The 27,981-nt window shown below is 41.8% G+C and overlaps 1 protein-coding gene across 8 annotated transcripts in view; it reads right to left on the bottom strand.

The window, feature by feature from the left end:
* Nucleotides 1–27,981, bottom strand: part of adgrb1a (adhesion G protein-coupled receptor B1a) — a 154,212-nt gene that overhangs the window by 95,935 nt on the left and 30,296 nt on the right. For all 8 annotated transcript variants that reach the window (XM_068735111.1, XM_068735116.1, XM_068735112.1 and 5 more), the window contains one exon: nucleotides 12,188–13,134. In XM_068735111.1, coding sequence (XP_068591212.1) covers nucleotides 12,188–12,956 — 769 coding nt within the window. In that variant the 5' untranslated portion in view covers nucleotides 12,957–13,134. The remainder of the gene's footprint in view (nucleotides 1–12,187; nucleotides 13,135–27,981) is intronic.

Here is a 27,981-nt window from a genome sequence, read left to right on the forward strand (position 1 = left end):
AGGGATTAGATTCTCCTAGGCTCTTCTGGATTTAAAAAAAAAGAAGTGTGTGATGAAGTGTAAAATAGAGAAAGAGAGAGAAAGAGTAGCAGCGAGCGGGCGGATGGTGACGGGCCGCCTGTCAGAAGACACAGGGATCCTTATCGCGCCGTAACATCATCCGCCGACCATTCTCCTACAGTCACACATGACTGATGAGGGAGGTAAAAAAAGTTCAACTTGTCTTTTCTCTAATCCTCACACATTTCTTTATGGCAGGAAATTAATGGCCTCTCACGTAGGACACTTTTACACACACACACACACACACACACACACACACACACACACACACACACACACATTTGCTCATCCCGGAGCTGTGCTTTTTATCATCCGCCGTAAGTAGCGGCGGTAAAATTGCTTAATTAAAGCATGAATGTTTAATAAACCCTCAGGCAGCGTGGAGAGGGACCTGAGATAGGCCGTCCATTGACAAGGCAGCCTCGAGGAAGGGTGACGGACAATTCCTCGACTTCTTCGCACTGACTCTGAAGTTCAAGTGAGTCTTTTGACAGAGAACAGGTGGAGCTGATAAAGGCCAGAGTCTTCATGAGCGACCGACTGTTTTCAAATGTTAAGTTGTTCTCTTCTGTAGTGGCTGGGAGTGATGCAGTAACCTTAACCCCAGGCTGCTTTCGCTTGATTGCCTTTATATACAGACTCGGTCACTAAATGTCTTATAGGCGCTAGGGTTGGATGACATGTTATATTTTTTTCAACCAGCCTCTGTCAGCCAAACATCCAGTGACTGCAAATATATTTGCACAGGTCTGTGTGCGGTGGAGCAAAGACAGAGAGAGAGAGAGAGAGAGAGAGAGAGAATGAGAGAGAGAGAGAGAAAGAGAGAGAGAGATCATTAAAATAGCTTAACAAAATGACAAAAACTGTCACCCCCAAAAGCAAATACAACCAGCCATGTACGCCAGTCATCGACAGACAATGTATTTGTCCACTTGCCTAACCCTACTAGGCACACCATATTCTGTCATGTAGGCTACCCAAAAATGACATCAAATGACTGTTGATGTTTGAAGGTGTAATGTTCACCATGTTCACGTTTTTTGACAAATTGCAATTTTGACCTCATGATGGCGCTAGAGGAAATGTTATGGACTCATCAAAGTTAATGCAATTTATCCTGAGATGAACATCACAACACCAGATTAAATGACAATCCATCCAATAGAAAAGGCATTTGGATCATAACAACAAATGTCAACGTCAAGTGCAACAAAACATGGAAATCCATTTCGGAAGATGTTGAGATATTTCACTGGATAGGTTCACTGTGACCTGATGGTGGCACTAGAGAAAAAGCCATTCCACTCATCCTAGTGAGAATTTTGAGTCTATCAGGACCAAGTGGTGGACTGGCCGACCACCCAGCATTACCATCTCTGCAAGGCTAACAGTTGTAACACATTTTTGACTTGGTTGGGTTTTTGACTCTTCCCATCCAATTCGATTGAAAGGTCGTTATTAGTGGTAATCAGCCTACTACATATAAGGTAGAAGGGGCCTGCTACAACAACTCATCTATTCACATGTTTGATCACTGGTAAAAATACAAGAAGACTACGTCGACCTCTAGTGGCCGTAGTAATTATGACGTTAACAAAAGAGGAAAAGCCTGTTTGGGGTGGCAGTTGGGGGCAATGGATGGGTCAAACAAACAAACGGTAAATGGTATTGGCTTGTATTTGTATAGCGCCTTTGTAGCCTCCTGACCACTCAAAGTGCTTTAACACAACAAGTCATTCAACCGTTCACACCCATTCATACACTGATGGCAGGGGCTACCATGCGAGGTGCCGCTATCCATCAGGACTAACTAAGCATTTACACCCATGGCACAGCCTTCCGGATCAATTTGGGGTTAAATGTAAGTGAATGCAGGACAACCCGCTGTACCTCTGCAGCGGGTTGGCCCTACACACAGGACTTTCACCCAGGAGAACTCTCTTTGTGTCCCATGTGAAACCATAGTGGACATTTTCACCGTGTTGTCACCCATTGGTTTGTGGACTGCTGTTCTAAAGCCTCAAGTTCAGCCTTTTGGTATTCACTATCTTGTTGTTGTTTTTTCTTACCAGAAGTGACACCAGAGGGTGGAGCTAAGTACAACCGAATGCTTCTCCGACAAAAACACAGACAACCGGACAATGTCGTGGTAGCGACCTGTTAATCACAGTGTAGCCCCGCCCTAAAGCGTACTCTGCTTTATGGTCTATTTGACTCTAAATGGACCATATTTACTAACTGAACATCATGCTGTATTGAAGACTTGAAACTAGAGATTGAGACCATAAACTCATGTTTACAATGTTTACTGAGGGAATAAATCAAAAGAGAAGTAGAGTCATTTTCTCATAGACTTCTATACAATCTGACTTTTTCATGGATTTTGCAACTCCTATTGATTCTCTTTATTTTTTCTTTCCATTTGGGATTATGTGAGGCAGACCTTTGCTGCAGCCTGGAGGTGAGAATGCTTGCAAATACTGTAGATGACTATGTAAGAAATACCTCATTGAGAAATCTGATTGGCCAGGTATTAAGAGAATTATACCAAACTGCCAGAAAGAATCATGGCTGGAACCGTCCCAAATAGTTCATTATAACAATGATAAAGTGATTCAAGGTGCGATTCTGATTTAAAACATTTACCCCTGAAACATTTATCATAACAGATATCAGATATACAGCTATTACTTAAAAGAGTCCAGCGTCATATGTATGATGTCTGTCTGCTCTGGCAAGCAGAGTTGCAATTTATGCTTCAAAATGCATTAACACACAAATAAAGTACAGTGAGAACACATCTCAATACTCTAGAGAGATTTGAAGTGGTCAGACCACAAGGAAAAATAATGTGCATTATTCTGCGGCACATATCAACGTCAACGTTGCGCTACAGAGCTGATTTATGTGCTTGTCTTATCAGCCTAAGCAGCCCCGTAAAAAACACTCTGTTAGCCGTTATGTTACCAAAGCTATTGTGCTACTTTCAAGTGGTGCTTGAAACAGACTTATAGCTGTAGCTAAATCACCGTATTATCATGAAATATAATGAATCACTTTCTAATACAGCCCATTGCTGAATATGCAGTGATACTCTACGTCTTCAATGTTTCCATAGAAGAGATGAAGGCGGCAGATCATTTCAGGAGCCACAGAGCGGTGATCAGATCCAAATAAATACACAAACATTTGTCCTAATAATAATAAGACACTAAATAATGGTCAGCTTATGAGAGAAATGAGAAGGGAAAAAAAGCCATTTGAACATCTGACTTCATCTTGTTTGAACATTTCACAAGCTGTTGATTGGCTCAAGAGTCAGGAAGCTGCTACTTCAACCCTGTAAGCAGTTGTATGCAGTAGCCAACAAGCAGCAGGAGAGCAACAGTAAAGCAGCATGGCTTTCAAAACACAGACACATGGTGTGGAGGCATATTCTGTGTTATGCAGAAGAAAAATTGAAATGAAAGTAGAACAAATTGTATGAGCTATGAGAAGCTAAAAAACATCTCAAGTGCACTACATTGCGTCCTGCTGTTTTCTGATCAGATCGCGGTAACTACGGTTGGTAAAGTCATACAGTTCCGGGTATCAAGCAACAGTTCCAATAATGAGAAGAAAAAGAAAAAAAAACAAGAATGACGTTGGGTGCGTTTCTGCTCTGAGTTTCAGTTTCTTCAACTCAAGCCGCTCCTGCAAAAACACAAGGCACTCATCAACGCAACAGCAGCGAGCAAAACACTTCACTCTTGTTGAAAATGATGACAAAAAGCCACGCCAGGCTGCTAGAAAGCATTGTGTCTGATTAAGACTTCAGAATGTGTAGAGGCGGTGTTGTCTTTGGGCCTATCCGTATCTACTGCTGATTGCTGACCCCATACCTGCGGCTACAGGCTGGATGCTGTACCTTTTCATGTTTTCATGTTTACAGCCGGCCACCTTCTTCTGTACAACAACTACAGCCTCAGCATATTCTCATCAAGCAGTTCCTTTTAACAGGAAGCACAGCAGTAAAGCAACAGTAATGATGCCAAATGCTCAGCGCAGCTCCATCCTTTTAAAAGTTTACCCATGGTGCTGGACTCGGTATATTGCACATGTCAGAATCCTTCTCCCACGATCTGTTCAGCTCTGACTCAAATACATTACTGACAATTGTCGATCGAATTGATTTGACTTGGGTAAAAATAACTACGATGCTTTTAATCACAGCAACCGCTATCTAATAATCACACCGATCAGTGGTAGGTTGGACATCCCGTCACCATGGGTCCATGGGTTTCACAATTGTTTTCCCTGCCTCCGTTCCAAAAGAACAAGCTCCACATGAAAACTTCTCAAACAGGCTGAGCGGCTCCCTGCAGTCGGAGCGACCGCTGCACATTCCTGCCGTCTCTCTGCGGTTCACTCCTGCCCACACGGCGCCCCCTGTGGCGAGCACCACGCCTCGCTCCCTCTTCATGCTCACACACACAATCAGCTTTATTCTCTCCCTCGGTCAGCCACCCACACTCGGTCACGAGGGACCGGTGCGTGGTTGCACCGGTGAGTGTGTGCTGTTTTCTAGTGGGATATTTCTTCGTGCGTGTGTACACCGGTGCTGTGCACAGTGTGTATGTGTGTGGAGAGGAGCTAATGCATTCGACCTGCTTTAGGATTCCTCAGCTCTCCCTTATGGAGGCGGGTTGGAAATCCCTTAGTTTAGCACCAATGTGGTCAGGCTCGCAGGGAGAGACTCTGCGCTCACATTCATCTTCCTCAACCGCAACTGGCTGCGAGCAAGCTGGAGGAAAAAGTGCCAGTCAGGGCGGGTTATGAGCATTTCCTCCTCTTTCCTTCTATACGCCGTCACTTTTTTTTGGACCGTCTGGTCTTTTGTCAGTTCTTTACCCCTCCATCACAAGCAGTGTGTCAGGAAGCTCTGAGTAGGCTGTGATCAAAGTTGTGAAATGATGTATCTCAACGCTGTTTTGACATTTACAGAACTGACTGGACCAGTGGAGGCAGCGCAGTTGAAGCTCAAAAGGAAAACAAGTTTCAAGTCCTATTTCACTTGCTGTCAGTTTATCACACACACACACACACACACACACACACACACACACCTATCTATCATTGCTCTACTGGTATGGTACGGTATGCAGTTTTAAAAATATGTTTAGGACATTTGACAGTGAAAAATGGAACTTGTCAGTGCTCTCTGGTGGACGAACTATGTGACAAAGAAGTTGTGTTTCTATGTATAAACGTAGTAACCTTAGGAATGTGGCATTGGACCATGTAGTTATCCATAAATAAAAATCCAAATAAAAAATAACAAAAATAATGTATAAATTGTCCACATTGAACAATAGTGGATTTTTAAAGGCGGATATAATAACAATAGATTTGAGTAGGAAAAAGTCTAAAGCCCTTTACATTGTTAAGTGTCACACTAACAAACCTTTAATGTTCATATATATTAAACCGGTAAGGAGGATCCTAAAGTGTGTGATTTCATTTCATCAATGGAAAGATAAGTGGTTGGATTATTTGGATTTCATTCGTTGGACAGAATGTCCAGTAAATGTAACAGATGCATGATTACTTTTCCTCCCAATCGGTTTGTCTTGGAATGTGAACAAAGAGCTGAAAGGGTTGCATTATATATTTGAAAGATATTTATTGTGGGTAGAAATAAACTGACAACAGGTCAGACATGACACGAAAACTACTCGTCTGCTTGCCACAAAAACAGCTGTTCACCAGGACCACAACAGTTGTGCCCATATTGTAATTTATTTTCTGTAGATGTATATATAGATGTATATATATACATCTATATATATAAATATATACATACATATATGTATACATTCTACATGTTGGTTACTAACACTCACTGATTGTGTCAATGTTGGGAACACAATCAAAAAACACACACACACACACACACACACATACTAGTTGTTATCGGTGCTTCTCGCCTGGAACTGACACACATCTCCCCATGACAGAGACCTTTACAACACGCGCACACACACACACACACACACACACACACACACACACACACACACACACACACACACACACACACACACAGCAACTAGTCATATCTTGTTGACAGCTGCGTCACTGTCACTGCTACGAGTGCCACACTCCATTATCCGCCAGGAATCAGGATTTGAGAAAACTGGAAGCAAAAGACAGAAAGCTCAGAGAAAAAAAAGGAAAAGAATATTTGGTGCTTCAGGATATGTTCCCCAGGGTCCAACACTCTGATAAAAAAATAAATATATATATAATAATCTTAGAACTTGAACCCTTTCACAGTCTGTCTTAGTACCACCCTCTTGAGTCACTTCTGGTTGCAAAAAACCAAGATGGCGAACTCGAAGCTTCAAAACTGAATTTATACTTTCTCCCCAAAGAAGACAACAAAAGTAACATATATCAGATTGTATGACCAAAATGCTGACAAAGTGTGAATATACATTTCATTAATTCATGCCTCACGATTACTGGCTCAGTATTCCGGTGCTTGTCAACTAGCTGACTGGCAACGTCCAATAATGTTCATACAGGTATACAGGGTTTCCTTCATAAGTACTTCTGACTACTTCTGAATGTCTTTTGCTGCTGTACCTTGACCTGCACTTCAGGCAGCCTCCCACTGCACATTCAGAGTGCCAAATAACTAATGCTGTAGAGTGTGTATCGCTGCGTATATGTGCCCACACTACATTGTAGACAATACAGAATTAAAGCACATGGTCAAAATGCTAGAGACTGCCACAATGTGCATTTTAAGCACAAGCTGCATTTCAGGAATTATCCTCAGCCTCACAATCAAGTCGTACCTGAACACATGATGGACAACTGGACCAGTGTACCTGTATACAAACTCAGGCCAAAGGAAGCTGTGTTTCTTTTGTAATGGGCCAGACCGTGTTGGTGTTTTATCGTGTATGGAGTCTGGAAAGGCAAAAGAATGTTGCATGCACCTTCACATCTACGCCTAATTTTGGGGTTTTCAAATGTCCCACACAAATATGTGAAGAACAGCAAAGTTGTTTTTTTAAACCTGAGTTTTATTTTTTTTGTTGGGTTTTTTTTTTCTGCGTGAAGCTGCGAACAACTGAGCCTGTCTGTGTGCAGACTGCTTTTAGACTGTGACACTGTTCCCTTGCGTGGTGATTTTCCAAGCTTTATCAAATATTTCACACTTGAGAATGATTGCAAAGCCAAACTTGAGAGTGCATGATGTGCAACCAAGGTCACCCACACCAGATGGTCCCACATATTTGTGGGCAAGTTGTATCTGTCCCCTTTACCTACACCTCACTTTGCTGGTCATCTCCGGCGCTTTCTCAAAGCTATCACGAACGTGTCCCTTTTGTTCAGATTGAGTCATGTGCTCTCTCATCTCCCCGCATCTCTCTCATCCATCCTTTAATCACTCACTGCCTCCCCTGCTGTCAACCGACGGCCAACAAATGAGTCCTTTCCCGCTCCGTGCCACACCACGTTTCGTGACACAAATCGCACCCTTCCACACACATGCACAAGCCCACATCGGAGATCTACCGAAATGGATTTCCATAGCCAATATCTCTGGACTGAAGCTACCAACAGCCAATATTTTTTTTCCCAAAACCTTTAACTTTGACCATTTGAATGTCAGAATATTCCAAAAATAGCCCTGAAATCACCAGTCCTCTTCATCTTAAAGGTTAAAGATTTCTCACTGCGTTCACACAGTGAGCCAAGGAAGTATAAAACACAGACTCCTGCTCAACTGTAATCACCATATTAAGGCAGAATTCTTTATTCTTTTTATGACATTTCAATGAAGCTTCTCTTTGCAAATCTTTTCTAATAAAGTTAATTTTCTAGGATATTTGATTTTATTTCCTCCTTGCTATTCAGGGACTCTTAATTGAAACCAGAGTGTTATTGATAAAAAACGCAACAAAACACTTGATGTATCCATTCATCCCTTTAGATTTGATTAAAAGGTCACATAGAATCAGTGTAGGTTAAGCGCGTCCTATTGATCATCCGATTGACACAGGGGAACATAATCAAGCTGTACTATATCTGTCATACCACAGGTCGACCCCAACTCATCGGATTTTGTATTAGTCATAGTAAGGTAACACTGAGCTCATCAATCTGAATGTCAATACATTAATCTAACCATTTACCCCATATGCACACAGGGCCTGCTCGTATGGGGGTGAATTTATTATTAAAGGCAACGCACTAATACTGCTATTTCATCTTCTTACATTGTTGGTTCATCATTTTTTCAACAATACATTTTTTAAGAGTGTTTTTTAAAACGATTGACTAATCAGCACCATGCCTACTAGGAACTGACAAAAAATGACCAAAAAAATGACAGAAACTTTTTTTAAATCATCATGAAATAAATGAAATGCTCGTTTACCACCTTTACTTCCATGTCGACTGAAAATAAGTGGGGCGGATACATCACTACTGATTGGTTAGGAAGAAAATAAACAAACAAACCGATATCCCATAACAATTGCCAGATAAGAACGGCAACATTGGTCAACTCTGCAAAACCCTGGATTATGTTACAAAACAAAAAAATGTTCAGGGATGCAGCAAATACCTGTATTGGGTATTGGTACAATACTGTGCTCATGTACTCGTAATACTACTCCGATACAACTGCATCCGACACCACTGCATGCATTGTCACACACACATGCAGCTACTATCAATTAGTTGAGCCGTGCGGTTGTCAGCTTTGTGTCAGTCTGGCTTTCTCTGTCAGGGTTTAAGTCTATTGCCAGCCCGGTGCAACATTAGTGAGTGGTCAGTCAAGAGAGAGCTGTCTGTGTGATGATGAGTAAGAAGTCAGCAGTAACGTTATAGCTGTGAACGTATAGCAGTGCAGGGTGAGAACAGTTTCATTTGTCGGTGAATAAATGCTACAACTCCCCAAGACCTAAGCCAAGTGTTGTGTCTTGCTTGCTGCCTGCTGATTGAAGCACCAGTGTGTAGGATTTAGGGGGATGTATTGGCCCTTCATATCTACATAGGGACCAGGTCCTCTTCACGGAGTTTGCAATGTTGCCACTGCCATGTTTCTACAGTACCTCTGAACGGACAAACCAAAGACTGGCTCTAGAGAGAGACTTTCAGCTTTTACCTTCAGGCCACTGTAGTTCTCTGCCACGCTTGAAGAGGGAGGGGTGAACGGAGGGTATTCAGTTGGAGGCAATTTACCACCTCACCACGAGGTGTCACTTAATCCTACACACTGCTCATTTAAAGTGAAGGGGGTTAGCCCGAAGCTAACAAGAACAATGGTCCAGGCTCATTTAAAGCAGGCTGACCTTTAAGTCGGACCAGCTGTCCTCCTTTAAGTGACGAGCTGCTTCTCTGAGTCTTGCTCATCTTTTGTTTCATTTTTAATGTCTTTTTAACTGTTTAACTCATGGCATTTATCAGTCAAAAGTATTATTATCATTAAACAGGTAATTATCCTAACTGCAAACTATGCTCCATTTGTATCAGGAAAATACAAAATAAAATGTTAATATGTCAGCAAAAGCATTGTGTTCTATATTTAATTTGTTCTAAAAATCGAAATCACTATTGAATAATAATAATAATACATTGTATTTATATAGCACTTTAAAAGGCATTCAAAGACACTTTCCATGGTAAAAACATAAAAAAAAAAAACGAAAATGATTAGTAATTATGTATTACTCAGATGGGTCCTTTGGTATAGGCAAGTACTCAAGTGTTAGTATGTGTACTTGCATCCCTTTTTTTGTCAAATGATGTGCATGGTATGGTTAAGGATATTATAGTTGATATAAATATAATGGTTATTGGAAGTCTGTGACAGGATCTGGACTTTTCAGTAGTACACGTCCAGCCACGTCAACATTCAACATTCTCAACCATCCATCTCGCCAAATAAAGAGCACGATACTTCCTGCAGTACCACTGAACATTGGCACTGAATGTACATTTTGATGAGCGAATCCTCCAATACAGACTTATAACTTGGATTGTTGGGCCTGGAAATTGGCTAAAATGATGTGACAGCATAAAACAAAGTGCCAATTCACTGTGATTATCGAGCTACTTCTGAGGAGCACCAGACAAAAGCTTTCAAATTCTACACAAAGTGGTTTTGATATAAAGTTCCTATTCAAAACTTTTTTGTATGCCCTCTCAGTGATAAGCTGCTTGGACGAAAAAAATTGCCTTTTTTAAGTTGAATTTCCATTCACTTTTATGCTTCGGGTACACAGGACCATGACATTGAGCACAACGCAAAGCTCCCATACTGCCTATAAGGAGGCAAAGACCACGTCTAGCACCAAACAGCTGGACACGAGCACAGCTAGAGTCCTGACAGCAGGTCTCGCCCCTCCGTCTGCTACTGGGCAGGACCCTCAGTCCCTCTGCAGAGAGGGAGTGTAAGACAGACTGCAATCTATGAACTCCTCGGTCACTGAAGGTGCTGAGACCAAACGGGTCCAGCTGCACATTGCCTGACCCAAGCAACAACTATCTATCCTTATCAAACCCGGTTCACCCGAGACAACTCCCCCTCTTCGCTCTCTTTTAATCTACTCCCCCACTCTGTCTACCTCGTCGCTGTATTGTTTTACCTCCACTCTCACAACCATCACCCCTCTTTTCCTCTCATCACTGCACTGTGGGCCAAAACTGCCTAGTTCGCCCCCGACCTATTTCCACAGAGGATCCATTACGTCTCCCCATCCTCTTTTTTATCTTCATCCACCAATTCAATCCACCCAGTCGCCTATCCAGCCATATATTCACTGGCGGCTTGCCTCTTCCATTTGAGCTCATCACAGGGTTGCTCGTTCACTCTGAAAGCAGGATTATCATCTGAGAGACGTTTTGCCCGTGTGGGTTGAGGCACACAGAGGGAGAAGAAAAGCTATAATGTGTCCTTCTCTTTCCACCTCAACACAAGCCAACAGTGGATGGTATATTCCTTTTATTTTTTTCTCGCACCTTAAGGCACAAACAGCCCACACCCCGCTGTTGAGCACCGTAAGTGGGATTACATAAGCGTCATAACTAGCGGAGAGGAGGCTGGGGCGGCGAGGGGATATTAGCCGCTCTGGAGACTGGAGGAGGATAAGGCAGGAGATACCCACCGCAACATCTCCTCTGCTTGGTTGGCTTCCCATGACTGGCTCAGTGTCAGCCCACTATGAGCCTGGGGAGGGAGAGATGGGAAGGCAGAGATGGTGGCTCGGAAGAGGAGGAGGACGACTGAGAGTATGAGACCACAGGCTGATCGAGACAGAGGAAGGAGGGAGAGTTAGATGGTGGAAAGGTTAGGGGGAGGAAAAGGGAGCCGAGAAATGTTCCATCCCCTTTGGCCATAGTCCTGACGAAGCCAGGATAGAGATGTCAGGCCACATCCTGTCTGCCGAGGAGAGGGGAGGGGAGCCGGGGATCAAGCCCCAGACAATTAGAACTCAAGCCACAGGCCCTTCTTCCATTGCATTTCTGCATCTCGCCTTCTCCCTTCCTGTTTTGTCTCTCTTTACACCCCCCCCGCTCTGATTTTCCCTAGAGCTATCCAATATCAGCACTCGATTCTCCTCTTTTTCCACAGGCTTCCCAGAGGCCGATCAAGTGTCCCTCCCCGGACCGCGGAGGGATAGAAGACGGTGCCGACCTCGCAAGGTCACAGAGCTCGCTTCCATCAGATGAAACCCGAAACCTTCCATTTGCCTCCCTCCGTCACCCCTTCTCTCCCCTACTTCAGCCAAATCACTCCACTTGCTTTCAAGCCAATGTCACACAATTATCCTCACTTTTCACAAATCATACACATTTTCACCGGCTTGATTGCTCCTAAAGATGCCATTTCTCTGTCATCTTGCTGAGAGCATGCTAAACGCCAAGGGTAAAAAATAAAATGTCTATTTTTCCCATAGTTTTTTAAAAGCAAGGCTTGTCTTTCCTTATTGTTTTACAGAGAATCAGAGATAATTGTCAATCTCAGAACTTCAATGCTTTTGGAAACTGTGCAGTTTATGTATGTAATCGCCTTAGCACATACTATTTCGAGTTAAATGTCAGTAAAAGCTTTCCTACTCACCATTTATCTCGACCTTTTTTCCACTCTCTTTCACGCTGGGTAAACAGTTTTCCAGGTAAACTCCATTGTGATAACAGCTATCCCCCTCGCTGAGCTGAGGCGGAGGCTCCCAGCACAAACATGGAGTCTGCATAATGCCACAGGGCCTGTTGGATGTACTGGAGGCCAGACAATCCTCCAGCCACTGGCACAGCATCTGACAGGCCGCCATGCTGGGATTGCGCTTCCCCACCACCAGGTACTCAGTTTTGAAATCCTCGTCGCCATCCGAGATGGCCTTTCCCGCCCGAGGAGGTCCCTTCCTCATTTGGAGGAACTGCTTCCCGGCCTCCAGGAAGGCCACTGGGGCAGAGGTGTCGCAAAGCCTCACCACCTCATCGAAGCTCTCCATGCCCAGGTAGGTGCGTGTGGTCTCGAGGAAGGAGTCATACTGGAAGGTGCGGAGCTGCGACGGCACGCAGTCCTCAGTGGGTTTAGTGATCTTGATGAAGATGGTGTAGCGCCGCGGATCGGGGTTCTGCAGGGTCCAGGAGCAAGGTATGGTGGGGAACACTGATGATGACAGGAAGAAGCCGAAAAAGCGGCTCTGGACTAAGGTAGAGCAGGAGTCAGACTCTGGGCCTGAGGGGGCTGCGTGGCAACAGCCCTCCATCAGCAGCAGAGGGGCAAAATACAAGAGCAGCACTGAGAGAGGCCACCGTGATTGGCCAGGATTCCAAGGAACAACGCTTGTCATGGTGCGCAGATGAAGGGAAGGAGAAGGTATCATAGGTCGATGGCTAGTTTCTTGCTTTGGAGGACTCAATTTCCAGCAGTCTGGGGAAAAGGAAGAGGAGATGGAGGCGTAGGGGGAAGACGATAAGGATGTGGTGGGGGAGGAAGGTTGCTCTCAAAGATCCAGCGATCGGCCCATGGCTGCATCAGTCGACCCCGAGATTCACAAGAACCTGTGGAATGGAGAAAAGATATGAATTGGACTTTATATTGCATCAGACAACGGAACGGAATTATACAGATTCTATTCATCTCAGCATTGAGAAATCAATCTATCGGCTGTTATCATTTGCTCTGTAAACTGAGAGTGACCGCAGTCAAGTCGGACAGAATCAGATGGAGTGAGGGTGCCAGTGGTTTAGTTGAGTCTTTCTTCATTGCACAAGTTCAGACTGGTCTTTTACTGAGAGACAACAGCATTCCTCACATGTCTGATCCCATATTTCATCTGCCAGCTCATTAATTTATCCAATTATAAGACTATTAATTACAAAAGGCAACACCTGCAGCCATTCATTACTCCACTTTATCAGGGATGAGACCCAGACAGGAAAGCCATGATCAACAGTCCTTTTAGATTTGGCTTATTAAAGCCAAAACTAAACACATTTTTTTTTTCTTTTACATTATATGCAGGGCTACTTCCCCGTGAGTAGCTCTGCTGTTTTAATTTGTTATTATCAATGTGTCTTTGTTGAAAAGCTATGACGTGGACAATAGTTTTCAGCCGTTTTCAGCCGAGTGCGCTGATTGATTTCAATGGGTGCTTTTAGGGACATTGTCGTGGGTTGTTGTTAGAAACACAAAAGGTGCTTACGTCTGTCAGCAGAAGGTTTGTGCAAGTTTAAAATGGAAAGGAACAGAATAATATGAAACACAGGTTGTAATTATACACCACAGCTAAATTAAAAGTTGAAGTTTTCGGAAAGTGATACAAATTAGTTAGATTGCTTGAAAATTCTCTTTACTTTCATATTAAAATACCATGTTTTTATTTCATGGAAAGCTGCACTGATCAATCAATAACTCCAAATGAAAGAGGTCACTCATGAGGCTGAATCCACAGAGGCCTACAAAACACATCATCCATACAGTACTCTATAATAGTCAAATATGATTGCTCATGGCAGAGTGGTGGCCCCGTCCAACCAATACATCACACAAGGTAGCAAACAATTATTCAGTTATTAACAAAACCAAATGAAATATCATTTCAAATAACAGAGAAGCTACAAAAAATGCCCAAGGATATAAGACGTAAATTTGTTGAAGACATTTGGCTTCTTTGTTCCAAAAATATGAGCAGTCTTTAAGCCAGTTCTTCAGGCTGAAACAAGTCCTAAGATTAGTTCCAACTGACCTCAAATTCAAATGACAACAAGGCAAATGTGGCAGAACCTTTGACAACAGACACCAGTGGATCCCTGTCTAGTTCCTTAATGTGGATTCCAGATGGAGTGAGCATGATGGCCGGAGTGTGCATTGTCGCCAAGGACATCAGCACAGTGAAGCCTCCCACTGATCAATCACAATGATCTACAGGCCTGACAGAAACAGTATGCTTCTGTGGGCATGGATGGAGTTGATAATTCATCACAAACAGTGAAACACCATCTAACAGAAAATCCTTCCAAAGCAGGCCTTTAGGGGAAACCGCACTGTATTGCCTCTACAGAATGAAGTTTCCTCTCCAAACAAAGTTAATTAAGCAAACTTTAATCAAACTGTGCATCTGGCCTTGTCAACAAGAGCTTTTTTGGTTTAATGATAACAAGTGCATTCAAGATGTGAATTCAAACAGCTCAAGAACTTTTAATATCTCAAATATCTCAATTAGGCACCAATTAAAGCCTTTGTATGCTTTTGGGTGTTTATTTTGTTATTTGTCGGTTAGAGAGTCGGTGCAAACAGTCTGCATTGTCTCAAAAATCTGCAGCAGATGACCCGCGCGTACACTCACACACGTTGGAAGATTACATCACGTAAACTTTTACAGATCCTCCCCAAATGTTCCTCGCCGCCATCGTCCCGTACATGGGAGCTACATCCAAGAGCTCCTCACTGACAGTCAAGTCTGCCTTCAGCCTCTTCTAAACACTGATAGATGTATGACGTATCCGTGTTGTCTGTGCTTTCATCAAGCTAATGAAAAAGACAAGTACCTGCTCGTCTCTTAGCTAGCTATGTTGTTAGATTGCCTGCTAGTTCCTGAACTCGGTCTGATGGTGTTTCTTCACAAACTGACATTTTTAAAAGTCTGTATCTGGTCGGAGCTCACCTGCTCACATACCTTTAAGCATTCACTGGGCTGCAGCTTTTGTAAATATATTCTGCTAAGATTGCAGTCTGCCTTTTAATTCTTGGACAATTTTATGTTTTTCTTGGAGGCTAAATTTAGCTCCGTGTTTGGTGTCAAAATGCCGACGTAAATTGTATTCCTTCTTTTTTCTTTTTTTTTTATTGGTTTATTTGATAAGGGATAGTGCACATTAATAAAAACATTTCTGTAAATGCGCCAGAGTTAGCCAAGAGGCTATTTTTCATCTGTAGTCCCAAGAGGCAGATAATAAACCTAAAAACAGAATGAAAGATTGAATTCATCACAGACACTGCCTCATAGCACAGAAGACAGACCGTTTTTTTTCCTTGAAGCATAAACATGTATTCACTTTCCCATCTTTCATAAAATTTTCTCCCCTTTGCATCAATTTTTCTCTTAGTGGACCTTTCGGGATTATTTGTCGATCATTTTCAACTCAATCACTTGTTGGAAAACCGCTTTATGGGCTGTTGCCTCTCCTGTCCACCTGTTGTGATATGTCAGCACACAGACAACATGCTATCTCCTAATTTCGATTTTCGAAACTCCCAGACCAGACAATCTGTCAATCACCTGTCAAGTAGCCCCGCCCTATAGCATACCCTGCTTTATGGTGTTTTTAACTCTAAATGGACCATAATTTACTAAATGAACATCAAGCTGTATTGAAGAAGACTTGAAACAATGTTTACTGAGGTAATAAATCAGAGGTTAGGCACGATGCCCAAAATTTTTACAGACTTCCCAAAAACTTCAGTAAATGTAAGATTTTTTTTAATACTTGCAGAAATACTTTGAATTTAGCAAGACCGGGATGTATGTCTGCTCTTGAGTTTATATGGCTGAACATGTCTACCTCTGACAGGAGCTGACCTGTCTCCAGAGTGCATCCAGCTCTGCTGTTTTCTCTAGGGGGAATTTGGTAAAAATGTTGGGAACACCTCCTTTCTAAGGCTGAAATAACCCCTGGTTTAATTCAGGGGTGTGAATTCTCAAAAGCCCAAGATATGGCAAATAACCTATATCTAATATCACCCACGACAAAAGGGCTTCTCTTTAGGTACAGTACAGCCTGTCTCATTGTATCTCAGTCCGCCTCACGTCTCATTCTGCCTTGTCCTGTTTCACCCTCGCTCGTCCTGGCAGCTCTTTTCACTTCAGTCTGCACCAAAAAAGTGTCAAGGGAAAACTACCTCAGCCTCTTTCAACAGACAGGTCCGACAGTAATGAAATGAATAGAGCTTTAACAGAGGATAAAGAGAGGCTCTTTATTGACAGCGCTGCCTCGTTCATCTCCAGACATGCCACACCCGACCTCCCTCTCCTCCTAACCTGCCGAGAGGGAGTCTGATTCGTACTCTGCAGCAGAGGAGAATAGGATATGGCAGTGAAAGAAGAGATTTGAGCCAGAGCTGCACAGTGGCAGTCTGCTGCATGAAATCCAACCTGAAGATTCAACTTGATGTTCCCGGTCAATTAATCAATCTAACTCTTTGAATCTCTGCTGTTACGTGCGGTATTATGGTTTTTGAAAGGCTATCAGGTGCAGAGGGCTGCAGGATCTCAGCTCACAAAATCACACCGTACACTGGTGATTCCAGGCTTTTCTAGATGGAGCACAGGCTTCAGCAAGCGTTGCACTGAGCATTGCATACATTAATCCATGTTCTTAAATACATTATCATATATTTGAATCCATACCTTTAAGACCCTTTTGTTCGCATTCCAAAACCACTGGATCCTACACTTCCCATAATGATAGCATCTCTTCGACCCTCCCTGTCTGATAAATACCCACTACTTTAAAACTCCACATTCCAGTTTGTAATACAGGCTTTCTGTTACAAAGCTGCAGTCGCCAGGCCCAATCTAAGAGAACGCCAATGACATCAAGAGGGTTATTTACTCAAATTTGACAGAGAAGACACGGTGTGCTAATGAGGAGTAAAACAATGTCAACATGCTCAAATCTGTCAACTGTCCATTTCAATAATGCTTACAGCCAATATATGTCTATATGGTCTGTATCTGTGCTGGTGTATATATCAAATACATACTGAAAGAAGCAATTGCAGTATACAAATGACAACGGTGGCATGGGAAGGAAAGGAAATATAGAAACATCGACGCCATTCCACCAGAGAGCACCGGTGAGCAGATTTTTCAACGATAAAACGTTCCTCTAACTAAATGTATCGGTTGCAATTTTTAATAACCAAAACCAATAATGCATTAATCAATATTGCATCAAACTATAAAGCAGGAAATCACTGTCTTTATGCTTCTTCGGCCAGCATGTCATCCGCAGCGGGCCTTTCCAGGTCACAGCCCATTGACTGCCGTTCACTCTTGCTCCTGGGCTGCGGTTGAATAGTCCTTTTTGCTTAGAATGGTTCCTAACTGAGTGAAATGACGTATCTAAGCGGCCGCCATGATAAGAGCTGTTTGAATTATCTAAATGCTAAGGAAAGGTGCTTCAATGCTTCCTTTATTAGCTCCTTTAGCATAGGAAACACTGGACCATCCTTTACGAAAGGAAAGTAGATAATTCTGCCCCACAATTCCTTGCGGGGGCAACATGTGACGCACCATTTGGCCGTCCATGAAAACAAAAGATATGCTTATGTTACACAGGTTTAACAATCATACTCATACAGTTATAAAGTAATAGGATTCATGTTGATTAATATGATTAGACAGTGACAATCCGTTTCATTTCATATGTATGTATTTACTTTGAACATGTAACAAATAAGTAAAAAAAAAAAAAAGAGAATACGAAATAAAATGACCAGTCAATATAGCTAACTTTCAATGGACATATCCTCGTTCTCAATAACATGAACCATCAGTAAAAAACAATGATAGATTATTAAACATTATTAAAAAGCACAATGTAACCAAACCAAGTTTCATTGACGTTGCACGAGTGAATTGTCCGTTTCTAGTAATGCAGTGTTGATTAAGTGTGACGGCAGCAGGAAGGAAGGACCTCCAGTGTCTCTCCTTTAAACACCACGAGTGAAGCAGCTCGTCACAAAAGACGCTGTTTAAATAGCCTGCATGCAATTGACTAACAGATTTCATTGGGACATTTTTAGTTGCGCTTTTTTGTAGACCTTCTTAGTAGTTTCTCCATGGCTGACCTACGTCAGTGACATCCGCCGTCGCATCATAATTACCTAGCTTAGGGAAAGTCTAGTCAGATTTTCTAAACACCACGGTTGTCTTTTTCTAACTCCTCGTGAATTCTCCTTCACATCTTCCAATGAAGTTTTCCATAGAGGTCAAGAAGAAGCGGTTAGGAATAGACGATAAGGAGGTCATTGTTTAACTTTTCGACCGCAGCCCTGGATGCTGGATATACTAAAGTTACAACCAAACTCTTCCTCACTTCCCTGGAGTCAACGAGCAGTTCTCTACAGCTCATCCGGTGGCCGAACAATCAGCCATTTCAGAATGACCCCCCCCACCCACACACACACACACACACACACACACACACACACACACACACAAACACACATATAACTGCAAGCAGCAATACCAAGCAATCGTTTCGTCCCAAACCGCCATGTGCTCCAAAACGAACACAGCACTAGTATTAACAATGGATGAAAGGACTATGAGCAAAGTGGTTAGCCCACGGAGATATCCCATCAAACTCTCTACAGAGCTTTTTCAGCCTCTTGTAGTCCATTGTTTGGGTTTTTCCAGCACACAAGCGCTCACAATCAAACCTGGTTTCCGGCAGCAGCAGCTGTTCTCAAGTGAAAAAAGCTCTGACAAAGCCACTGTGTATACTAAGTGCCTGTCACAAAGTTAGCATCTACTGCTGGTGTCAGAGTTAAAGGGACATTGAATATTGGACCTTCAGTCACCTCATTTACCAAGTGGCCAGAAACACAACTCCAATTCAGTGCAAATGTTGTGTGCTGTATGTATATCTAGGCAACTGCTTGGTAAGGCGTTAGCCACAACAACATAAGGTGATATTATGCCAGATGCCCCCAAGTGGAAAAAAATGAATGCAGCCTAAAGGGATCTCCGATGCTCTCTGAAGTTATTTTTGTCATCAGGCTATTACTCCAACCAAAGCTGACCAATCAACTTATTTAATTCAGTCCTCTTAGAGAGATTAGTTGATAAGATGTACAGGTAGTTTTCACCTGTGTATGGAGCTGCAGCATATAACGGGCTGCGTGTGCACATTCATATTCAGAGGAAGGAAGTTCTTCACTGGGTGGAAATTTTAGTATTCTGTAGCTTTGTCATTATTCATTCCTTTTAGCCCGTGGCGGGAACAGCAAGCAATTAAAAGAACAAAGGTGTTGCATTAGCCAGCAGCCTAGAAGCATGGATCCATGTAAACACGGCCAACAGAGTCAGAACAATGGCCCAATCACAGAGAAGCAACAGGCCCTCAGACAGAGATGTAGAGGGAGCGAGAGATAGAGATGGAGACAAAGAACGCACTGATGAGAAAATGATAGAGTCACACGGAGCATCACTTCTCACATCGGCAGCACGGGGATTACAGGCTGATTAGCAGAGTAACACAGGGACCCGCTGCCACACTCTGCCGTATTGAACTACAAGGCACAAAGCCACGGGGCTGTGAGACGCAGACGGATTCCCTCTTCTCTGAAGTACAAATTGCGTAAAATTGCCCCTCTGCATCATCAAAATTCTTTCAAAAATCATTTGGCAGAGACATCAGTTTGCGGTGTTGATCGAGGAGGCTACACAGTCGGTGCATACGATGCTCAGATGAGCAATCTGAGACACAGGAGGAGGAACGGGGAAAGGGGGAGTAATGGAAGAGGGTCAACTTTTTGTCTAAAGTCACATACAGTATGTTCCAGAAAATCACTAGTATCCATTATTATTCTCTGCAAGACATTCAAGTATAAAGAGCGACAACGCAGTTAGACTGGACCACCGTTATATTAAAGTTACTGTGAGGGACTTTGAAATGTTTATCAAACAGTCTCATTGTAATACCGATGCCTCTTTATGACCCACATAAGTATAGAAGCCCATCCAGCGAGGAGATTGACGGTATAGTTATGCTTAAAGTGTGTCATCGGTGAAAACTGACTACAAAATCATGCAGGTTCATCAGAAACTCCTTCAGCTCAGAACCCCAGCGGTGAGCCGCCACCTTCGACCTGCAGTCGGAGCTCCGGCGGGAGGTGCAGAGCTCCGCCCCCCCCAGCAGCGGCATCTCCACCTCCGGCTAGACTGTCAGGAAAATGTGTTGTTCTAAAGGGAATCTCCACAGGGGCCGCTAAAATAAACTAAATTTAAATTCCTTGTAGTAAGTTGTAACAGACGTTTACGTAACGCACCAAACCTAAACCATGACCTTTTCCTTAGTAAGTTTTGGAATGACAGATTTAAAAGGTAACCACTTGATTTAAACCGCGTGTTGAAGTACTGCCCTCAGCAGTGGTGCTCATATAGGAAACGGTGGATATTAACGAATAGGAACATACTACCTATGTGTGGAATGAAGAGCAGCTGCTGAAGTATCTGCTATGGCAACCTTGACAATTGAAACCAAGAGATTCAGGTAATCATTAATTCCATTGGCTATTAAGGAGCCTGATACACTGCTTCACTCACTGGTAAAACTAAACATTTTCTGTAGGAATTGTGCAAGCTCTACAGGAAGCTGACATGCGTACATGTCCTATTTCTACATACAAATTGGTACGATTTAGTATGTGGTTCAGGGGTAAAATAAAATAAGTTTTGCAAAAATACACAGTTTTGGAAACATGTTATTACATATTGGAGAGCAGGCACCCCGTGAAGAATGATTTTACAATCTGAGAGTCCAAAGAGCAGGCAGGTGACAGCAGGCAGGTAACGAACTAAACTCCATGTGATAACAAAGGATGAACCGACAAATAACGAAGGAGCTGAGGTGGCAAACACAGCGACTGACTGGTGAAGTGAGAACAGGTGAGCAGGAGGTGAGGCGAGTGCAGAACAGGTGAAACTGATCAGGGCAGAGCACACAATCAAAAACTCACAAAAACAGGACATAAAACCAAACATGACCTTAAAAATAAAACAGGAAATTGACTACACAAAAAACAAAACTCACAAAAACTCACTCAGTACGTCCATCTAATATCAATGGGATATTTTTACATTTGTTTGTAATGTTGTATAAAATTGAATGGGTTTCTTAAAAAAAAGCAAAGCATTTCTTAAAGATATTTTCTGCATTTTGCCTCTATTAAATAGTAACAATGTAGAGGCATGTAGAGAACGTGGGCTGAGAGAACGGGACAGAGATGTGGTTAGCCACAATCGTCCCTGGTTAGAGTCACAAATGCATCATCATATGGTTTATGCAATTTATATTTCATTTTTACTATAAAATGTGTAATATTCACAAAACTAGATGTTATCAAGGGTCAAAATGTGTCTCTATGAAAGCTAGACAAATGTATGCAATTTTAGATGAGTGGAAAGGTTTATATTAAAAATGTAATGACTATGCTATAACAATTAAAATAATACAAAATAAAATGAGCATGCTATAAATGAGAAACCTAGAAACATTTGTAGTTTGTAGGTTTACACAGTACTTCTAACCGGCCAATAAAACACTAAATATGTTTCTTCTAAATGTTTCTTTTAAGCTTCTAAAATATTAGGAGGAGAGAGTGTTAAATATAACAGATGTTATTAGTCACCGATCACTAGAATACTATAAGACTTTGTAAAGCGTCCGTAAACATTGTTTAGATAGCGTTGTCAATTGGTTTCTGGTCCATCTATCTGTGTAATGTTAATAGATTTTTTACAAAGAATTAATTAGAAGTTAACAGATTATTTGGTAATTATGAGCAAATACTAATTATAGTAATTCAAACTGTATAATGGGTGCAACAATAAACTGTTAATAGATAGTTTTCTAATGTCATCAGAATGTAATTGTTATCGTCTCTTATTGGCTATATCGTTTACAAATATTTTTTTCATATTACAAAAACTAATGAAAACATAACATTATACCAGTACTGATAATAACATTATTAATTATTATTTTGTTATTTGTTAACAGTAAAATAACTATTAACTTTAATTAATGGACAATGTATCATTAATGATGTTTATTATGAAGTGTTACTCCTCTTGCATGACAATTGTCTTCCACCCAGAATACACGAATGGAATGGTGGACTGACCTGAGCGGGGGGGGGGGGGTTATTAATGGAGAAACAAGCTGGGAGAAACACAGCAGGGTCTCCTCTCCACAAACTGCTGCTGGGTTTCTACGGCTGCACCAACAAAACCTGCTATGTCTTGCAAGGCTCCAAAATTAAACAGATAATCATCTGTCTCTGCTGATGAATGTGTTTACTGCGGTAAATGTCAAAGACTCTCTAATAGGCAGAGGAAAGACAAAACACACACACACACACACACACACACACACACACACACACACACACACACTTGCTCACCATTTTTCGGATACAACTTTCATTACATGTCCCACAGAGCTCAATTGGAAGAGTGAAAGTGGGGAATGTTTAATTGATGAGAACCGACTCAGAATACAGTAATAAACAGAAAAGGACTGTAAAAGGAATGAAGCTATGCACAATTCAAAATGCACATTCTAATTCATGCCAAAGCGTCTTCTGTGGAAACGAAGCCCATAGGCTTTACATAGTGTGTGAGAAGAGAAGTCATACCAGCAATGTGTGGGAGGAATCACAGCGCAACATTCAGCAATGCAACATGTCTGGAAGGAGGCAATAAGCCACCATAAACAACATTCATCTGGCCTCCAACCATCCAGTGATGGCTAATGTGCTCTTTCACAGGCCTTTCCACCATTACAGCAACGCAGCTTTCTGAGGAACACCGGTAGAGATTTCATTTCATTTACAGCAATCAGCACTGAACATCAGCACAAAATAGAGCTTATCGGTAGAAAGAGTGTTAAAAGTGGCTCCAAAGATGCCAAGTTTATTATTGCCCATGATGACTGAGTAAATGTGACAAACATATCCTGAAGGGATTTTTGACCACTGCTGACACTACAGAGTAACATTTTTCTTGACGCGATGCAAATTCCTACCAACTGCAAAGGACGGTAAAGCCAATGGGCGGTGCGTGCAAACAGTAAGACATAAAATAAGAGAAGAAGAAGACGACCAGTCGAAACAAGATGCAGAGGAGGAATATATTAACGGCCATGTTTATCAAAGGAAGGGGGATTTTAAAAAGTGAAATCCGTCATATCAATGACGGAATAATGGTAGAAGTGTGTGATGAAAGGGGACATGAAGTGACAAATAGCCCACTGTGGAAAGAATTCATATAACTGGATATTAACAATGATGTATTTATGACCTCATTTCATTGTATCAAAACATCAAAACATGACAGGAGTAAAGCAAATCAGTGCTGGAGGGACTGTCAACAGGTGGGAGATCACACTCACACAGTTTTCGGGGGGGTTGTCCAAAATGGAAGTAATACCGGGAGAGGATTCATACAGAAAAACCTGCCATGTTGAACATTGATTTGCTACTAGACTTGATGTATTAGAAGAGAAATGCCTGATGGCGCTATAGAAAAGAGAACAGCTTCCTGGCTGCATGTAATGATAATTCTATTTTGGCTGAAACTACTGCCACCCACACTAAGTCAATGGTAAGACATGGGCGTGTACTCAGTGGACAAAATTACAGCTTAGATGTAAAGCCAGACATATTGTTAAACTAATGGGCTGCTGTGAATTTTTTTATTTTAGATTACCTATGGTGCTGTGCTCATTTAGTGGCACATTTGGGCAAAACTAACATCTGTTTCCTTAAAGGTAATATTTTTCCTCTCTATCTGAATACACACGATGTCATGATTTATGCTTTTTTTATGTTTGTTTGCCGAACTGTAAATAGTTCTTTTGTTTTTTTTTCCTAACAAAGCTTCTGTGTTTCATTCAAATGTACATGAGTATGAATAAACATTTAGTTTAGTCCCCTATAGAGTCCTGCAGGAATGAGTCCTAAAATCTGCAAATGACTATGAAGTATTACTAAATATCCCACTTGTGAATTTAGAATTGTGGCAAAATGAGACTTACAAAACATCATCACTGGAACACTAGCTTCGCCTTAGTTCAGTTAACTACTATAGAACTAGAATTCTCTGCACACATCCTTGCGGTCCACTGATTCTGTGGATTCTTTTAGAAGTCGGCTAAACACATCCCTGTTTAGACAGACCTGTATGCACCAGGTCTGCATTGTATGCATCTATTGTGCATTTTATTGTATATTGTGTTTTTGTATCACTATGTATTGTGCTTTGGCTTGGTCATCTCCCATGATTTTGTGTGTTATAACGCCCTCATTAAGAACTTTGCCTTTCCCTTCATGTCTGTGAAAAGCACTTTATAAAGACTTATATCAAGTCATGTCCATGTTTACTTCCTTGATAGCCTAGCGTTAGCTTTTTACTACTGCTGATTGTATTCTCGCTTCAAAAGTCACAAAAGTGGTGTTATTTTGTGAAGTATCTGAAACCAATGACAAAAATCCCATTGGCTTTTTGTCGAGGTAACCGATGTTATGGTGACTTCTGGGTTCCTCTAAAAAAAGAAAACGTCATTCCTGCAGGACTCAATTGCCTACAAATTATTGCCCATAGACTGCCATTACAAAATAATATTTTAACTCCAAAACAGTCAATCGGCTAAATGGAAGAAGTGGAGGAGGCCTGTGTAGAAAGGAATAGGCTACATGCAATCCCTCAGTTTTGTGCTATTCCACTGATAGTGATCATACGTCAAGAAATGTGCCACTAAAAGGCAGATAAAAGGACTGCTAGCCTAAGCCAACACGGAACAAAGTAGGCTTCAAAACACAGAATTGTAAATACTGGTGGTGGAGGAAGAGCCATAGGGTCTGGGACTAAGAATAAACTCAGCAAATCTTATGAAAACCTATCCATTAGGTTGACATTTGGTCCTGAAGTTGGAGTCAAAATGGAAAGGATTCAAAAAATTAGTTCAATAAATATCATGGCGTATGCCCAATAAATGAATTGAGTTTTGTGTTTTCCTGACGAAGGTGCAACTCGAACCAAACCGATCCCCGAAGACATCGTTTCGTGAATGATGTCCAGAACCCTTGAATTTCCACAGTTGATTTCATGGCAATCTGATGAGTTGTCTGTTCGTCCTGTCGTCTCGACTCAGACTGAAGTGTTGGACAGACAGAGACACTGACAGACTGACACTGTCATGCTAACGCTAGTGGAGCAGAAACCCTGCTCTGCTGCTGGTGTGCATCAGTCAAAGCCCACAGTGAGGGGTGCAGACAGCAAACAGACGTCGGCATTGTTTACAGCGCCGTAACACTCGAGCCACTAAAGCACCGTGAGTGTAATTGAACATGTCTATTATTAGGTTTACTGTACAGACTGTGTGTAGACTGGAGGAGAAGAGCGGCTCCAGCTGCACGCTGCTGCAGAGTGAGATGAAAACAGACACAGAGACACGGAGAGCAATTATTTAGGGCCGCAACCAACGACTATTTTGATAGCGGGTTAATCTGTTGATAATTACAGTGATTAATTGATTATTAATCGGATAAAAATAGTTCTTTTACTTTTTATTTTATATTTGCCCTCATTAAAACGTGTTGCTTTATTTTTGCCAAGCACTTTGAGCTGTGAAAAGTGCGCTATAAATACAGTTTATCGTTACTATTTTCATTATTATATTTGATCAGATTGAAAGGATTCATTTCAGACTGATTGCATGAAATATTACGTCATAGACTGTTTCTACATAATTGCATTTCCAAGCAAAAGCTTGGGTCCATGTTTACTTCCTGTCAGCTGATGTCACTCACATACACTGCAGCTGGGACATATTAGGAATGTTAAGTTAACAATTGTGAATTTTTGAATTACTCCAGCGTCTTATTTCTTAAATCTGCCGTCTCTGGCCGATTCGTGTCCGTTTTTACCGACAAATGCAAGATTAAAGACGCATTTAAAAAAAAAAAATTTTAGCTGTTTTCTCTCAAATGTGTGATGGATCAGCGATTCATTCAACATTAGCTTTAGAATAACTTCGTCAGGGTCCGTTGATCCATCACAAAATGGAAAGAAAACAGACGGCAGGTTTTTGTAAATAAATTAGAACCTGTAATCATGCGTTTGCATTGCAGTCCGCTGTATCGTTAGTCTCTGACACTTTTCAAATGCTCACTCCAGAGCATAGACTGTATAAAAGATCCATGGGTTCATGGACTGCTGATTTGAAGCCTTGAGTTTGGCGTTTTGGCCTTCTGCATCTTGACTTTTTTTGGCAACCAGTGAATGGAAGTGACCATATTTGGAAAGCAGTGGAGTGGCGTGAAGCCGCCGTATAGGCCTCTGTTAAGGGTAGAGACCTGTCAATCACAGTAAGCCCGCCCTAAAGCATACTCTGCTTTATGGTCTTTGACTCTAAATGGACCATAATAGTCCCAAGGACCCAACTAATCGATGGCCAAATTCCTTGCCAACTATTTTTAATAATCAATTTAATCGATTAATTTCTGCAGCCCCACGAGTATTTAACACACAACAGCCGACGGCTGTATTTAAGTGGATCCAGAGTTTAATACAGCCTTAATTGGCTTTTACCGAGAAGAGGGTTTATGATTATGTGTGATTTCAGATTACAGTCTTGCCACATATGGAGAAAACTGCACAAGTGGTTTTACAAACACATTAATGGGCTGATGATGACAAATTGTAACTTCTAAGTCTCATGGATGCGGTCACAGTGGTGCTCAGCCCACAGCCAGAAGAAAAAGCAAAGCAAGATTAGAGTCATGATGCAGTGTGTGTGTGTGTGTGTGTGTGTGTGTGTGTGTGTGTGTGTATGTGTGTGCGTGTGTTATCTTTCCCTCCTAATACCCATATCTCTCAGTAGGGATGTTACTGATGGCAATGTGGTGGTCCTGTTTTTTTTTCCCACTAGAGCCATAAGTCTCTGTATAATGGCCACTTTGTTCTAAGACGTAATCGCATTAATATGAAAGGCAATTGCTCTGGATAGCAAATCAAATCAAGTCAGATCCCATTCAGATGAAAATGAGCTAATCAGAAAAGCTATGTGTTTGCACAAAGGGAAGGGGATTAAGACTGAAAGAGGACATCATACGCAACTGGCTGCTTTCAAATGTCATTCCAGCTCTGTTTGCCGTCCGACTGTAAAAATACATTTCACACACACCTCTGACAGTCTACCAAACGTGCATTCAGTGTGCTGCTTGCATCAGATGGTATAAAGATGGTTTCTTTATTCCTTCGTCCAATTCTAAACATTTGCATCCACAAGGGGGGCCCGGATGGTTTTTGAAGAATTTGTTACGATTGATTTGTATTAGAGCTCTGCACGGATTTGTTTTTCTAACCAGCCGGCTCCCAGTTCCCATAATCCATTATGTTCTGCCTGCCACAGCACATAATTTACATCTAGTGCCAGTTCTCATCAAGAATGTATTAGTCTTGATTAGAAATCTCTATGAAGTATGTTCCATACAACTGTATGGGGTTACATACGTACTACAGGCAAACACCAGTGATGAAATGTGTTTGATTTGACATTGTCACATTATTGTTGAGCCCTGATGTCTGTTTTAAAATGTGCTGCACATCTGTA

This window comes from Cebidichthys violaceus, unplaced genomic scaffold (genome assembly GCF_023349555.1).
Source record: "Cebidichthys violaceus isolate CVI_PGR_0920_01 unplaced genomic scaffold, fCebVio1.0.p SCAF_7, whole genome shotgun sequence".
Taxonomy (NCBI): Eukaryota; Metazoa; Chordata; class Actinopteri; order Perciformes; family Stichaeidae; genus Cebidichthys; species Cebidichthys violaceus.